Genomic DNA, 15,689 nt, shown 5'->3' with positions numbered 1-15,689 from the left:
AATGACTGTTAAGTAGTACTACTGTAGTAAATGACTGATAGTAGTACTACTGTAGCAAACGACTGATAGTAGTACTACTGTAGTAAATGACTATTAAGTAGTACTACTGTAGTAAATTTCACTATAGTGAAAGCACCGCCAGCATTCAAAAGTCACCAAAACATCAGCCAGAAAGCATCGGAACTGATGGTGGTCTGTGGTCACCACCTGCAGAACTACTCCTTTATTGGGTGTATCTTGCCAATTGACTATAATTTCCACCTGTTGTCTATTCTATTTACACAACAGCATGTGAAATTGATTGTCAATCAGTGCATTCATTCATTTTCTGAAAAGCTTAATCCAATTCAGGGTCACGGGGAAGCTGGAGCCTATCCCAGCTGGCTTTGGGTGAAAGGCAGGGTACACCCTGGACAGCTTGCCAGTCCATCTCAGGGCCACACAGAGACAAACAACCACTCAAACTCACTCCTAGGGGCAATTAAGAGTAACCAATTAACCTAACATGCATGTCTTTGGATGGTGGGAGGAAGCCAGAGTACCCGGAGAGAACCCACGCATACACGGGGAGAACATGCAAACTCCACACAGAAAGGCCACTGACCAAACCTTACCCCAGCCAAGGATCAAACCAGTGACCTTCTAGCTGTGAGGCCACAGTGCTAACCACTATGCCACCCATTGCGTTGTCGATCAGTGTTGCTTCCTAATTGGACAACTTGATTTCACAGAAGTGTGATTGACTTGGAGTGACAATTTGCTTAGGTGTTCCCTTTATTTTTCTGAGCAATGTACGTATATATGTATATGTATGTATGTTTGTATTAAAGATGTGAGATCGGTCCAATCACAATTAAAATGCAATACCAGAAATGATTAGTATCGGTTTTCACCTTTTTAGTGACATAACTTTTACACAACATACATGAATTATATATCCAACTCTTCAGCGACGTCTTCTCTAACTGAAAATGACAAAATATTAGCGATGTCATCCTGTATACTGTCATTTACCAGATGTCTTGGTTTAGCACAACTCACTCCAAAAATATCTGTTTCAGCTGATATCCTGGGTGAATAATCACAATATTTTACCTTTTTCTTTTGTTTTTGTAAATGAGAAGAAAAAAATCAGTTATAAAGAAAGAAAGATGTCCTTTTAAAATATGTTTTAAATGTGAAGGTGTTTTATAGTTTATAAATAAATTGATGGCACACTGTTGTGTTTACCTCCATAAAAGCGTTGCATATGTTAATAGAGGGATCTCATCTGCCCTTCGTTTCTGGCTCTTGAGCTGTGATGCCCAAACTTCATGAATTTTTTTCTAAACTAAATGTAAGGCTTGAAAACAGTCAAAAATTTGATAAATGAAAAGAATAAAGATTGTCTTAGATTAGTTTACCAGAAGCACCCACATGATGAATATCACACAGGTAAGGCCTTACAAATATCAGAAAACTTAGAAATAAAAAAGATAAGGTGGTTTGGTTCATATGCATTCACTAAATTCTAATTCTAGAATTAGAATTAGATTCTAATTCTAGAATTTAATGAATTCATTAAATTCTAATTCGACACCTAACCAGCCTTCCGTCTCTAATTTCCTTGAGGACAATCTCTGCCTAGCCCGGTCCAGATTGACCTCAAACTCATTCCAGTAACTCCTTTCAGGATTCTGTTTTATTACAACCTCTGGACAAGATAAAACTCAAATCATCAATAGACTCACCAGAGCACCGACATCTTTCTATCAGCTGAGATCCCGTCAACCAGACTCGGCTGTTAGCTTGCTGCTAACGTTTACGCTCAAAATGGCTCCGCTCACCTCTCCATCCCACACAGGTTGTGTCGGTTGCTTACAGCTGGCCAAAAAAATAGCTGAACTGGAGTCAGGGATGTCAAATCTGCATCGGATCTGAGAAGGTAAGATCCTGATGGACACCATTGTCACCCACGATCCAAAACCGGATGTCTCCGCACCCTGCGGTCCAGCTGTGGATGCCGGAGCAGCGTTTCCCGACTAGGCTCATATTGACGGCCATTCCGCCGCTGGTACTCTGCCACAGTACCCCGACTTAGAGACCTGGTTGCATCTCGGAGCAAAACCAAAGATCACGGTCTGCTCAGTTGCTAGACTGACTTCAAAGTGGTGGTAAAGAAGAGAAACGAAGTGCCACTACACTATTGTTCTGGGGGATTTTAACATTCATGTTGATGATTAACATGACGATTTAACCATTGCCTTTAACTCTATATTAAGTTCAATTGGATTTTCGCAAAATCTCCACAGACTGACTCATTCTCATCGTCACACTCTGGATCTTGTTCTGACATATGGCATCAAAAGTGATCAACTAACAGGTTTTCCTCATAACCCTGTTCTGTCTGATCATTTTTTAATAACTTTTGAGTTTACTTTACTTATTTGACTACACAAGGGCTGAGAAGAAATTTTGTTATAATTGATGTTTGTTAGATAGTGTTGTTAACAAATTTAACAAGTCCATTTCAGCAGTATTCCCTCAAAAACCATGTGTTAACTTGATAGGAAACACCCATCCAAGCTTTACTTCAACACAGGTTGATGAATGTGTTGCTAGAATGACAGGTTTAATGCGTATAACATTGGATAATGTTGCTCCTCTATAGAAGAGGAGAACCACTCAGAAGAAGCGGGCCCCGTGGTTTAATTCCCAGCTTCAAGCTTTAAAACACACATCAAGACGTTAGGAAAGAAAATGGCATTCATCTGGCTTAGAAGAGTGCTACATAGTCTGGAAAGAAAGTTTAACAGTGTACAAAAAAGCCTTGCGTGTGGCTAGAACAGCTTATTATTGATAGAGAAGAACAAGAACAACCCCAGGTTTCTTTTCAGCACTGTAACCAGACTGACTAAGAGCCATAGTGCCGTTGAGCCATCTATTCCTTTCAACCTCAGTTGTGATGATTTTATGAGTTTCTTTGTAAACAAAATAGTTTCTATCAGGAAGGAAATCAGTAATAACCTTAACACGACTAATACTATTTCATCTGCAGCAGCCTTAGAGACGTCTTTAGAAGCTGAATTTCATTTGGACCATTTCTTGCCTGTACAGCTCTCCGAGTTAAACAACATAATAGCTTCATCTAAACCTTCAACCTGTGTTTTAGACCCCATCCCAACCAGATTATTCAAGGAAATATTTTTCTTAATCAATACATCTGTGCTGGACCTGATCCATTCATCTCTATTAATAGGATATGCATCTCAATATTTTAAGACAGCTGTAATGAAACCGTTGCTTAAAAAAACAACTCTGGATCCAGGAGTTTTAGCTAATTATAGACCAATATCTAATCTCCCATTCTTGTCTAAAATTCTTGAGAAAACAGTTTCAACCCAACTATGCGACTGTCTGAGCAGAAACAATCTGTTTGAAGAGTTTCAGTCAGGATTTAGAGCTCATCATAGCACAGAGACAGAGCTGGTGAAAATCACTTATGATCTTATGGCCTCAGAAAAAGGACTTCTGTCTGTACTCATTCTTTTAGATCTCAGTGCTACATTTGACACTATTGATCACAATATTGTGCTACAGAGGCTGGAACATGTTATTGGAATTAATGGGACCACATTAGACCGGTTCCAGTCATATTGATCTGATAGATTTCAGTTTGTAAATGTAAATGATAAGTCTTCCTCACACACCGGGGTAAGTCATGGTGTTCCTCAGGGTTCTGTACTTTGGCCAATACTTTTCACATTATACATGCTTCCCTTAGGAAATATCATCAGGCAGCATGGTATAAATTTTCATTCCTATGCGGATGACACTCAGATCTACCTTTCCATGAAGCCAGATGAAACCAATCAGTTTCTTAGATTACAAAGATGTCTTACAGACATCAAGACCTGGATGACTCTGAATTTTCTCCTTTTAAACTCAGACAAGACAGAGGTCATTATCTTCAAGCCTGAAAAACTTAGAACAAAATGATCCAGTTATGTAATTAATCTGGATGGCATTAATCTGGCACCCAGTACCGCTGTGAGAAATCTTGGAGTCATTATTGACCTGGACTTGTCTTTTAGCTCACATTTAAAACAGGTTTCTAGAACCACCTTCTTCCAACTGTGTAATATTGCAAAAATTAAGGGCATCTTGTCTCAGAAAGATGCAGAAAAATTAGTCCATGCCTTTATTACTTCCAGCCTGGATTACTGCAATTCCTTATTAATGGGTTTTCTCAAATATACCCTGAAAAGTCTCCAGCTGATCCAAAGTGCTGCAGCGAGGGTTCTGATGAGGACTAGCAGAAAGATAATATTTCACCAGTTTTAGCCTCTCTACACTGGCTCCCTGTTAAATCCAGGAGAATGTTTAAAATTCTTCTCCTCACATATAAAGCTCTCCATGACCAAGCTCCATTGTACATAAAAGATCGTATAGTTCCATATATTCCAAATAGAGCACTTTGCTCTCAGACTGCAGGTTGACTGGTGGTTCCCAGAGTCTCAAAGAGTACTATGGGAGGAAGGGCCTTTAGCTATCAGGCTCCTCTCATATGGAGCAGCTCCCACCATGGGTTCAGGAGGCAGACTCCCTCCACACCTTTAAGATCGAGCTGAAAACCTTCCTTTTCCTTGATTCCTATAGTTAGGATATGAGCATCTCCTGAGTTGGAGTCTGCATGTACGAGACCCAACTGTCCAGGTTATGCTCATTGCTCTTATAGTTATGGGTAGTCTAGCCAACCATTACTTATGTAGCAATGGGGATGTCACCTGATGGACTGAGAAGTACCTCGCTCTATTTCTCTAATGTATTAATGTATAAATATATGCCAACATCGCCGTCTCTAACTTATTTCTCCTTTTTTCTGCAGGTCTTCCTGAATAAGTGCAGTTGTACATGTTGATCTGTCTTTCCTGTCGTCTCCACCCCAACCAGTCGAGGCAGGTTGGGGTGGCTCCCTGAGCCGGGTTCTGCCGGAGGTTTTCTTCCTGTTAAAGGGGAGTTTTTTCCTTCCCACTGTCGCCTCGTGCAGCTCAGGATGGGGGATTGGATCCAAGTCATGACTCGATGCAATCAGTTGGTTTCTATTATAGGAAATGTATGAATTGGCTCAAATTGATGTGTATGTTGATTCATGTATGTAAAGCGCCCTGTGACAACATTGTTGTGAAGTGGCGCTATACAAATAAAGCTGAATTGAATTGAATTAATTCTAGAATTGAATGAATTCTAGAATTAAATTCCTCTTCCCACTGTACACCTCAGACTTCCAGTACAACTCTGAGTCCTGTCATCTGCAGAAATACTCTGATGACTCTGCAGTTGTGGGGTGTATCAGGGATGGACAAGAAGCAGAGTACAGAGAACTGGTCAGTCAGTTTGTTAAATGGTGCGGTGACAATCATCTCATATTAAATAGCAGCAAAACAAAAGAGATGATTGTTGACTTCAGGAGGAACAAGAATAAACAAAGCAATGTTTCCATCCTGGGAGAGGAGGTGGAGGTGGTGGAGGAATACAAGTATCTTGGAGTTCAGCTGGAAAACAAACTGGACTGGAAATGCAACACTGACTACATCTACAAGAAAGGTCAGAGCAGACTGTACTTCTTAAGGAAGCTGAGATGGTTTAACGTCTGCACCAAGATGTTGCATATCTTCTATAAGTCTGTTGTGGAGAGTGCAGTCAGCTTTGCAGCATCTGCTGGGGTAGTAGCATCAGAACCAGAGACTTGAAGAGAATCAACAAACTGATCCAGAAAGCTGCTTCTGTGCTTGGAGTAACTCTGGAGCCGCTGGAGCTGATTGTCCAAAAGAAGAATGCTGCACAAGCTGATGAAGATGATGGAGGATTCTTCACACCCTCTCCACAACACAGTGATGAAACAACAAAGTGTGTTCAGTGAGAGGCTTCTTCAGGTCCGATGCAAGACTGAAATATACAGAAGATCATTCCTGCCAGCAGCCAGCAGCCTCCGGAACAAGACCTCCTCAAAATAATTATATACTACAATACTGAATTTCCCTTTGGGATTGATAAAGTATTTTTCATTTCATACATGCTCAAATCCGCTTCAGTTCTGATTTTTAATACCATTTTTAACTTTATTTATTACTATGTTCATTTTTACAGTCGTAATAAAAAAAAATCTTAAATTTCATAAATATAGGCTTAATTTTTATTAAATAGTAAGGGTCCTCCTCCTGAGAATTATTGCTCGACAGTATGTGATGAACTGGTGATCTGTCCAGGTATACCTGCCTCTCGCCCAGTGACTACTGGAATAGACTCCAGCTTCCCACGACCCCAAACTGGAGTAAGCTGTTGAGAAAAATAACTGGCTGCTCTACAGTAAAATATCACATAATCCTGCATGGACAGATTAAATTAAAAACGGTGCTTTATTTGTACGAAGACATTGATAAGCAAGAAAACCGGCAACATTGACAGAAATGCAACGCACTTGCTGAACCCTACTAAGCTGAGGACAATAAAAAAAAAAAAAAAAAAAAAAAAAAAAAAAAAAAAAATAGCAGAACTTGGGTGAGAAGTTGAAAGTGCAAACAAACCTGTCTTACTACTGCTGCTAGTGCAAATGCAACATGAGACAAAAAACATGCACAAAGAGCCATTCAGTAAGATACTGAAGTGTCCATTGTTCTACTTAAAAACAAACGTTCAGATAAGCACAGACTTGGATGATTAAAAGCAACAGAAAGCAAATGACAGACTTGTCATTTTCATGTTACATCTAAAAAAAAAACAAAACAAAAATCAGCAGTTCAGCAGTTCTTAACCACGATTATGTGGTGGGACGCGGTTAAAAAAAAGCCCTGGTATTAGTAAATGTAGACTATTTGGTTTGGGGGGACTCAGCTGAAAACTATCAACACAGAAGGCAATGTTAGAAATAGTTTGAGTGGAAAAAATAAAGAGGAGACGTATTCAAATAAATAACAGACTTTATTAAATCCCACGTTTTGGTCTTTCAGGAGGGAGAAGCAGGCAAAACAAGCAGATATAAAACAGTACAACGGTACCAAAACAAAGCAAAAGGGGAACACCAGTGAGGCAGGCAAGGACGTAAAACAGCCTTAAAATATTCATTTCACAAAAACCCATCACACTACGCAGTGGAAACAGACAAGAGTTCATACACACACACTGGATGTGAGAAAGCTCGCTGGTTTGGTTGAGATCTCACACATAAACTCACTTTTTCTCTCTCTCACTCACACACACACACACACACACACACACGCACACACACAGGCCACTAGCTTGTAGCACATGCAGCACTAAGAGCAAAGACACTTCATGTGTAAACAAACATCCAGGCATCACTGTAAATAAACACATAAAACACACTAAAGAGCAGACATTAAAAGAAGAAAAGGCTTGTGTATTTTACAGAACTGCATGCTGGCTGCTGTGGTCATTAAGTCAGTGTTGTGAAAAGCACATTCTGACGGTTCCTTCCCATCACCTTAAGGCGGTGGCGATGGGTTCATGTTTCTGCATCGGTGGTGCCGAGGAAAAGTGTGGGAAACGAAGGCAAAAAAAAAACCGCAAGAGAAACAGAAATCAGTGTCACTTCATGTTAAATTATAAAGATGATTAAGAAAACAGGAGTTTTACATTCACTTCAAACAGACGTTGAGGCAAATCTTCTTCGCTACAGGATGAAGAGCATCGTGAGGAGTTGCATTTGCCGTTAGATGTGTCGATGTGTGTGTGTGTGTGTGTGTGTGTGTGTGTGTGTGTGTGTGTGTGTGTGTGTGTGTGTGTGTGTGTGTGTGTGTGTGTGTGTGGTGGTGGGGGGCTGCAATGCTCTTCATATCACGTTGGATCACCTCGTTTCATGGAAAGAGGAAATAACTAAAACTGCACAAACACCAAAAAGCAGTTCCTTGTTTTTCCAGAATTTCAAGTAGCAAAAGTGTGTTTACTTCTGCTAATGACAACACAAATACGTCAACACAACATAACGTGATCACACACTCATGTTTCACTTCTTCTATAAACAGGTCACCATCACTTTACAAAGGAAGCGTGAAACTCCGCGTCCCAAATGGTGACGCAGGAACACACGTAATCAAATTTAATATTCAGCCTCCATCGCGTCAAGAGTTCATGAACAATATCATAAATAAAATAAATGCAAGCTTGGAAAGAAATTCCCTGTTTGGGATGGAGGACAATAAAATGGCAAAATGATGCAAAAACAACAACAATAATAATAGTAATAATAATAAAAACAGTGGATTTTCCTCCTCACTGTAACAATGTTTCCATTTTCACAGTTGTTACTGTTTTATAAGCACATTTCAGCATCAACGTTTGCTAATGTTTATTGTGGAGGAGTGGTATTGAAGGTTACATGTTAGTATAAGAGTGTGAAATTCACTTAAATAAAAATAAATATCCTCGTGGCTTCAGTGGTGCCGCTCACACTCATGCACATGCACTTGTGCGTCCTCTAACTGAGAAGCTCCAGGTATGTGACAGGCACTTTTCCTTTCTGGTTTCCTCGCTCTCCAATCAGCCAATCGGAGTCCATTCCCGGCATTGTGTAAACGGTGATCAGCTGGAATGACATGAATACTTTTGAGTCAGCATAAAGCGTTAAAGTATGCACACTGCAGAAAGCAGCGGTATCGCCTCTACCTGTACATGTCGAGCTGGTGTGAAACTATTTACATTCCTCTTCTGCAGAACTGGTTACATAGAAAGTTTTATGGAAACAGAAGACAAAACCGGTTCTGCAGGAGAGTTGGACTCCTACTTGGCTGACATCGCCTCCATAGCTCTCACAGATGCACCATAATTATCTGAACAGCTAGCGAATGGACAAAACATTAAAGGCACTCGACTAGAAACACATTAAACTTCGTTATGTAGGACCAGGATGTGTTCTTTGAATCAGTTTATCTAAAAAAAAAAATATGGCTAAAATAATGAGCATCATTTCTTGGAGTGATGTGGAAAAGAAACTCCTGCATTGCTTTACTGCCATTCCTTCCTATTCTGTCCCAAATATGTCCTGAAAAGCCTTCAGCTGATCCGAGAGAGGTTTCTGATGCAAGCAAGCAGCAGAGATCAGATGTTTTCAGTTTGCATCTCGTCTTTATTAAAAGACAAATGAAATTGTCTTCTTGCACTGACTAAGCTGTATTTAGTGAGAATAAGTGCAGCAGAACGAAGCAGACCCTCGCTAACGGGGTCTTTACAAAGATCTGAAGTTTAATTTCTGCTTGAACTTCCTTAAAAGAAAGAAAAAAAAAAAAACTGAAGTTACCTTCATTTATACTGCAGACAGTTTCAATTACAGATCACGCACCACAAACACGCTAAACGTTTGACATGAAAGAAAAGTCATCTTTGCCGTCTGTGGTGATGTGAGTCACAGGAAGACAAACCTGTGACCAGGAAGCCATTATTTCCTTTCAGCTGTATCGGCTTGACTGGCCCGACTTGTCATGTTTGCTCATAAAGTAATTACTGAATAAAAAGCAGAGGAATTTTAAGCGAGTGTCCACAAACACACTGGATGCAAACAGATCTGGGATAATTAGAGTTTAGAGTAAAAGGCAGCAGGAAAACGGTTCGAGCAAGCTGCATTTGGCAAATACGTAATTCTACAGCCCTTTTCTTCGATCCGAATTTGGCATAATCTCTGCGAGAGAAGCCGATTTGTGGAGCCCTCTGGAGGGATGTTCCACACTAAAACACTGAAGGATGTCCCAGTCCTCGCCTTCGTGATAAAGAAGAGACCAGTCTCCGATAACCTGAGAGCCCTGGGAGGTTAATAAGCTAAAAGCAACTCTGATAAATACATATGGCCAAGACCTTTAAAAACTAATAAGAGTATTTTAAAATCAACTCGGAGGCCAATGCAGAGATGTTAAAACTGGTGTAATGTGAGCTCCAGCAAAGCAGCTGAGTTTTGTAAAAGCTGCAGTGGGTTTTGTGCCATCCATGTTCTGATATCTAAATGCTCTTAACAAGGTCGTCCACACAGCGAGTGTCATCAGGACACACAGCCATGTAAAGGTGTGTATCATCAGCGTGACAATGGAAGTTAATGCCATGTCTCCTGACGACGTCCACAAGGGGCAGCATGTAGGGATTAAAAAGAGTTGGGCCTAAAATCGCGCCTTGGGGAACACCGTACATCATCTTGTATTTCCTGGAGGCTGACTCAGCAATGCTTATATAAAATTCTCTGTCAGATAAGAGCTAAACCAGTTTAAAACGGTACCAGGGAGGCCAGCCCAGTTCCAGAATCTGTCTAAGGGAATGCCATGATCCACCGTGTGGAAGGCAGCACTCAGGTCTAGAAGGACAAGAACTGGTAGATGTTTCCTATCCAGGCTGGTTCTGATGCCATTTACCACTTAAACCAGTGCTGTCTCCATACTGTGTTTTTCTCTGAACCCAGACTGGTAATCCTCAAAGATACTGGTGTCTTTCATAAAATCATTAAGTTGGTGAAAAACAATCTTTTCTAAAACTTTACTCAGAAATGATAAACTGGATACCAGTTGGGATCAGAGGCGTCTAGGTTTTCGCTCTGATCAAACTGGGCCGAACCACAGTGGTTTTATACGCCGCTGGGAAGACACCAGTATGAAGAGAGCAGTTTACATTGTGTAGAATATGAGCTTCCAGGAAGGTGCAAGCAGATTTAAAGATGTGTGGGGACTGAGTCTAAATAACAAGTTGTAGGTTTGGTCTGGGAAATGATTTTATTAACCATTCCAGCCACAACCAGGAAGAAACCAGTGTTTCCCCGATACGGATGCTGGTTCTACGGCGTTAAAATCCATCTAGTAAGGGTTGTTAAAGGGGATTTAGGGGAGGCTGATGACTTTGAAAAGGGTCTTTGGGTGTTCGTGGTTTTCTGTGATCATCTTGGACAAATTTTACTGCTTTAGTCTATAAAGCTAATTGGTCTTTTAAAAATTCACTGTGAATGGTTAATGTGGTTTTTCTCTATCCTCTTTTAGCTCATCTGCAGACCCCATGGTGGTTTTTGTTTTGGGTTAATGTTTGACCCTGAGAGGAGCAACGGAGTCCAAGGTGGAGCTGATATTCCTGTTAAAATCATCATCATTTCGATCAGCAGGTGAGATGAGGGGTGGACAGTGCTTCTGAGTTGTCCCATGAGAATTCACGGCTATATTATCATTTAATGGAAAAAAAAATGCATCTAAGATTATTCTAAGAAACCTACATTTATAACAGATAAGAAACGGATATGAAGAGTGATTAAAAGGTCCAATGTGTAAACATGACTTTATATGACACTTAATCCTCCGACACATTGCTTCTTCCATTAATGATTGACAATAAAAGTGTAAACACACAAAAACCACATCTGTGTTTAGCTTCTAGTTTCTGCTTCCCAGTTTTATCTGATGACTGACTTACAGATGAACTCTTCCTAGAACTTCATGGCCAAGTTTGTCTCACCAAGTGAAGGCAGAAGTTTACATAAACATTGTTATTTATCCTGAGAGCTCATGTTACTAAATATGAGATGCTGCAAATTTCTTAAAATATTTAGTCAATTTTTTTCCAAACCGTCCAAATTTCACACATTTCTTTCAATTAAAATAAACTTCTAAACCAAAAATTTTGATAATTTTACAAAAAAAATCTGGTTTCTGATTATATCTACATATCTATATCTATATATCTATATATATATCTATATATATATAGATATATCTATATATATATATATCTATATCTATATATATATCTATATATATATATCTATATAGATAGATATAATAATTTATATATGTATTTTATTTTTTTATGTTTAATAATAAAAAGCACCCCTACTACGGAAGCGCAGAGCTGTCATCCTCGTAAAAAAAAAAAAAAAAGTTTGGGCCTTATTACGTTATAACGTGATAGTTTTATTGTAAAAAAGTGAAACATATCATGTTATAACGTGATAAGTTTATTGTAAAAACGTGAAACGTATCACATTATAACGTGATAGTTTTATTGTAAAAACTTGAAACATATCACGTTATAACGTGATAAGTTTATTGTAAAAACGTGAAACGTATCACATTATAACGTGATAGTTTTATTGTAAAAACGTGAAACATATGTATCTGAAAACGTGAACTTGGTAATTTTCGACTTTAGATGAGGAAATTGTGTGCGGGGTGGATAGGAGATCACAAATGGCTCATTTACGGGACTTGATAGCGTTTTTCTTCATACTTGGGTTGAGACATTGCGAAATTATGGTGCTTTGGAACACTTTCGATCCATTGTAATAAATATGCGTAGTTTAAGGACAGTTTTAAAAGGCATGGGTCTGTACAGAAGGAAAAATGAGTCCAATCCCCATGACGTGGCATCATTTCTAATTGAAACTTGAGCGGCACGAGAATCGCTGTGAATGCAAACATCATCGGTGCATCCAAGTGTTATCTATCCATCCCTCCTCTACCGGTTCTGATCGCAGCAGTAACCAGGGAAGCCCCCCTCCCCAGCCACATTCGCCAACTCTGAGGGGGGTCCCAAGGCGCTCCCGGGCTGAGAGATGTAATCCCTCCAGCGTTCAAGTGGTTATACGTTTTTACAATAAACTATCACGTTATAACGTGATACGTTTCACGTTTTTACAATAAACCGTCATGTTATAACGTAATAATGCCCAAACCTTTTTTCAATGAGGATGATAGCTCTACGCTTCCGCACCCCTACAATGTGGTTAATTTTACAGAAAAAAAACAAACATCTTTTTTCTGAATTAAAGGGATTATTTTACAAAAAAATACTTTGTTTTTATTTTTAAACAAGATAATCCACCATTTCTTCTTAAATTTTTCAATGTATTGCTTAATTTAGCCCTCGTGACCATTCTGCATCGTGATAAAAAGAAGCTTTCAAAGATGAGGTATTGTTTGCTTCCTTCAGAGAAGCTGCAAATTGTTCCACTTTTTAGATTATTTTGTTTTGTCTTTGAGATGTTTGGAGATACTCTTATCTCAAAGTGATGTAGTTATGTAGAGGGCATTGTTTGATGACTTGTGCAAGCCCCTAGGAACCTCGAAGTTTTCCCAATGTCCCTGAGACTTCAGCGTTTGTAGAAACCCATGACATGCACCAAGTTGGAAAACAAATATTATGTCAAATAGAAAATAAAATGCATGCCCATAAATGGAGTAGGATGTTATAGCTCAGCTTGAAACCGAGCAGAACTGAAAAGAACCCTCAGTACTGCTGGAATGACAAATAATTCCAGGCAGAAAAGGATCTATGAGAACAGCGTGATTCATAAGCCCTCATATGCTGCAGCTGCACGTAAACCTGTGCAAAGGGCTGTGATAAAAAGCTAATTTACACTTAAATATTCACAACACTAATAGTATCGTTTTTAACCTTCTCACCTTGAATACTGGATCCCAACGGAGCCAAGTCAGGGACTGTTGTTCAGATTACAGTGTGATGAATGTGAAAAATAAAGTAAAATATTTAAGAAAATCTAAATGGTTGCTTCAGAAAATACTTGAACTAAAGCACAAGACTGCTTATAAGAACCCTGCTTATCTGAACCCTTCTGTGAAAGAATCTTTCCATCTGTAAGTGTATGTAGATGTAAACAATGCTGATAAACTGAAAGTGGTTTCAACACAAACACTGCCGTCCAAGTAGATAACTGCTGCTGCTCCATCAGAACAAAGATTATGCAAAGAGAAAATGAAGCAACTGGTCTTCCCACCATGCGGCGGGGATGCCTGACTTACTTTAAGAAATGTCCCATGAGTCATGTTACTGTTTAGGCTAAAGACTTCAGATTAAAAATCCGATTGCTGCGATTGGAGGATGAAAGCTCACCTCATCGGCTAGTAGCGAAAGCTCGCTGGAGTCAGCAGCGTCATAATCATAAAGAACTTTGGCTTTGCGGGTTCCTGTAGCTGGCGCCTGAACCTCTTCGATCTTCAGTGTATCCGTCTCCACTGGGCTGCTGATGCCATCTGATGCAGAGCCAGAAGCCACCATGGAGGGAGTGGAGTTCAGTGCAAAAGCATTGGGAAGTCTGAGGAGGGAAATGGTACATATTACATAGAAAATACTGTCTAAAATACCATCCATCCAAAAAGTAGCACACTGTCAGCAAAACCAACCCAAAACCCAGAGTTGCACCAATGCACATTTCCAGTCCCAATTAGGGTTAGATCTAATAGATGTGCAAAACCAAAGCAGCCAAACCAACAAGTCCAACAAGTCTTACACACATCCAGCAGGTTTCATTCTCAAATAAATATTTGTGATGTTGATTTTCATGAGATTTTCACGCTTTGGTTCTTTTCAGTCTAAATTCTAACAACACTGCAGCAACGTTGGTGTACAAATGGAAGAAAGAAAGAAAGATACATCAAACAGCTCTGGTTAGATCAGAGATGAAGTCGAAATGAACATTTCTGATGTGCAGAGGTGTGGGGCTTTGCAACAGATCTAAAGTCAGCAAACACAGCGGCAGGTCATGCAAGATGTCTGCAGATTTCTGCTGCCATTATCACGACTTTTCATGTAATCAGAGATTAAAAAGCAATCTTGAAGGTTATTTAATCTCCCCCAGTAAGCTGCAGACAGTGAGTAAATATGGGTGAGAGTAAAACAAGGAGAGAAAAAAATGTCTCATCACCACACAAGAACAATGCAAACAATACGTCATACTCACACATCCTCATCACAACTGAGAGCATGAAGACAGTTGACACGATAACAGCAACTTTAAAGTCGGCCGTCCAAAAATCCTTCAATTGTTTACAAAAATAAATATTTAATGATGTGCAGACTCATTTCTTGGGAAATAATTGGTATCAAAATAAGGTAAACAAATATAGAATATTGCACCTAAAATAAACTTTAATAATTATAAGAATATTTGTGGTTGTTCGTTCAGAACCTGGCAGCTGGTTCACACAAAAAACAGCCATGAAACCTTAAGTTTTGTCTCCTATTTTGGTCTCAGACCAGGCCTCTCAAACTCTGGTCACCAAGAGTCACTGTCATACAGTTTTAGATGCTTCCCTGCTCCAACACACATGATTTGAATGTCAACCCCAAAATTTCAGTTGTTAGATGGGGAACTATGAAATTAATGTAGGATGGGGCAGCACTGTTTAGGGCTGTGTAAAGGAAAATTAATAGGATTTTATTCATTTAACTTTGTTCTTCATCCTGTCTCTTCTCTGAGCTCTGTCCGGCCAGTAAAAGTCAGTCCATGGCTGACTCATCTCATCTCTTTCTCTGTCACTTTCCCTTTATTTTTTCTTTTTATTGTGCCTTCTTTTACTTTCGTTACCAAATTATTCACGGTGCACGTTCAGAACAACCCCTGTATCAATATCCAGTTGCTAGCATATGACGGCATGCACCTGTCAGATGAAAAAAAAGGTTGTGAGGACCAGTTTCTCAGTCGCAGGACACTGTGGGACAATGAAAGATTTAATGTTAGTATTTGGACAACCAGCTAAACTGGTAACGCAGAAATGAAGCCTGGATGAGATCTGCAAAAGGAAAAGTATTCCAGCATCATTTAAAGGCAGAAGATTCCAGATCTTAGGAATTGTAATAAATCAAGTAAAAGTCTCTGCAGACACCTGCTTAAGAAGATAAACATCTTATTCAAAGATAAAAAAAAAAAAAAAAAA

General features: G+C 39.4%; 1 protein-coding gene across 1 annotated transcript in view; it reads right to left on the bottom strand.

The window, feature by feature from the left end:
* Positions 1-7,004: 7,004 nt before the first annotated feature.
* Positions 7,005-15,689, bottom strand: part of LOC306764709 (endophilin-B2-like) — a 41,633-nt gene continuing 32,948 nt past the window's right edge. Inside the window, exons 10-11 of the mRNA XM_079251924.1 lie at positions 13,867-14,068; positions 7,005-8,584 (exon numbers count right to left, since the gene is read on the bottom strand). Of these exons, the coding sequence (XP_079108050.1) occupies positions 8,477-8,584; positions 13,867-14,068 (310 nt within the window). The 3' untranslated portion in view covers positions 7,005-8,476. The remainder of the gene's footprint in view (positions 8,585-13,866; positions 14,069-15,689) is intronic.

The sequence above is a fragment of the Telmatherina bonti genome, assembly GCF_933228915.1.
Source record: "Telmatherina bonti genome assembly, chromosome: 13".
Lineage (NCBI taxonomy): Eukaryota > Metazoa > Chordata > Actinopteri > Atheriniformes > Telmatherinidae > Telmatherina > Telmatherina bonti.
The sequence above is the reverse complement of the archived record's forward strand: the minus strand, read 5'-3'. Positions and strand labels throughout refer to the sequence as shown.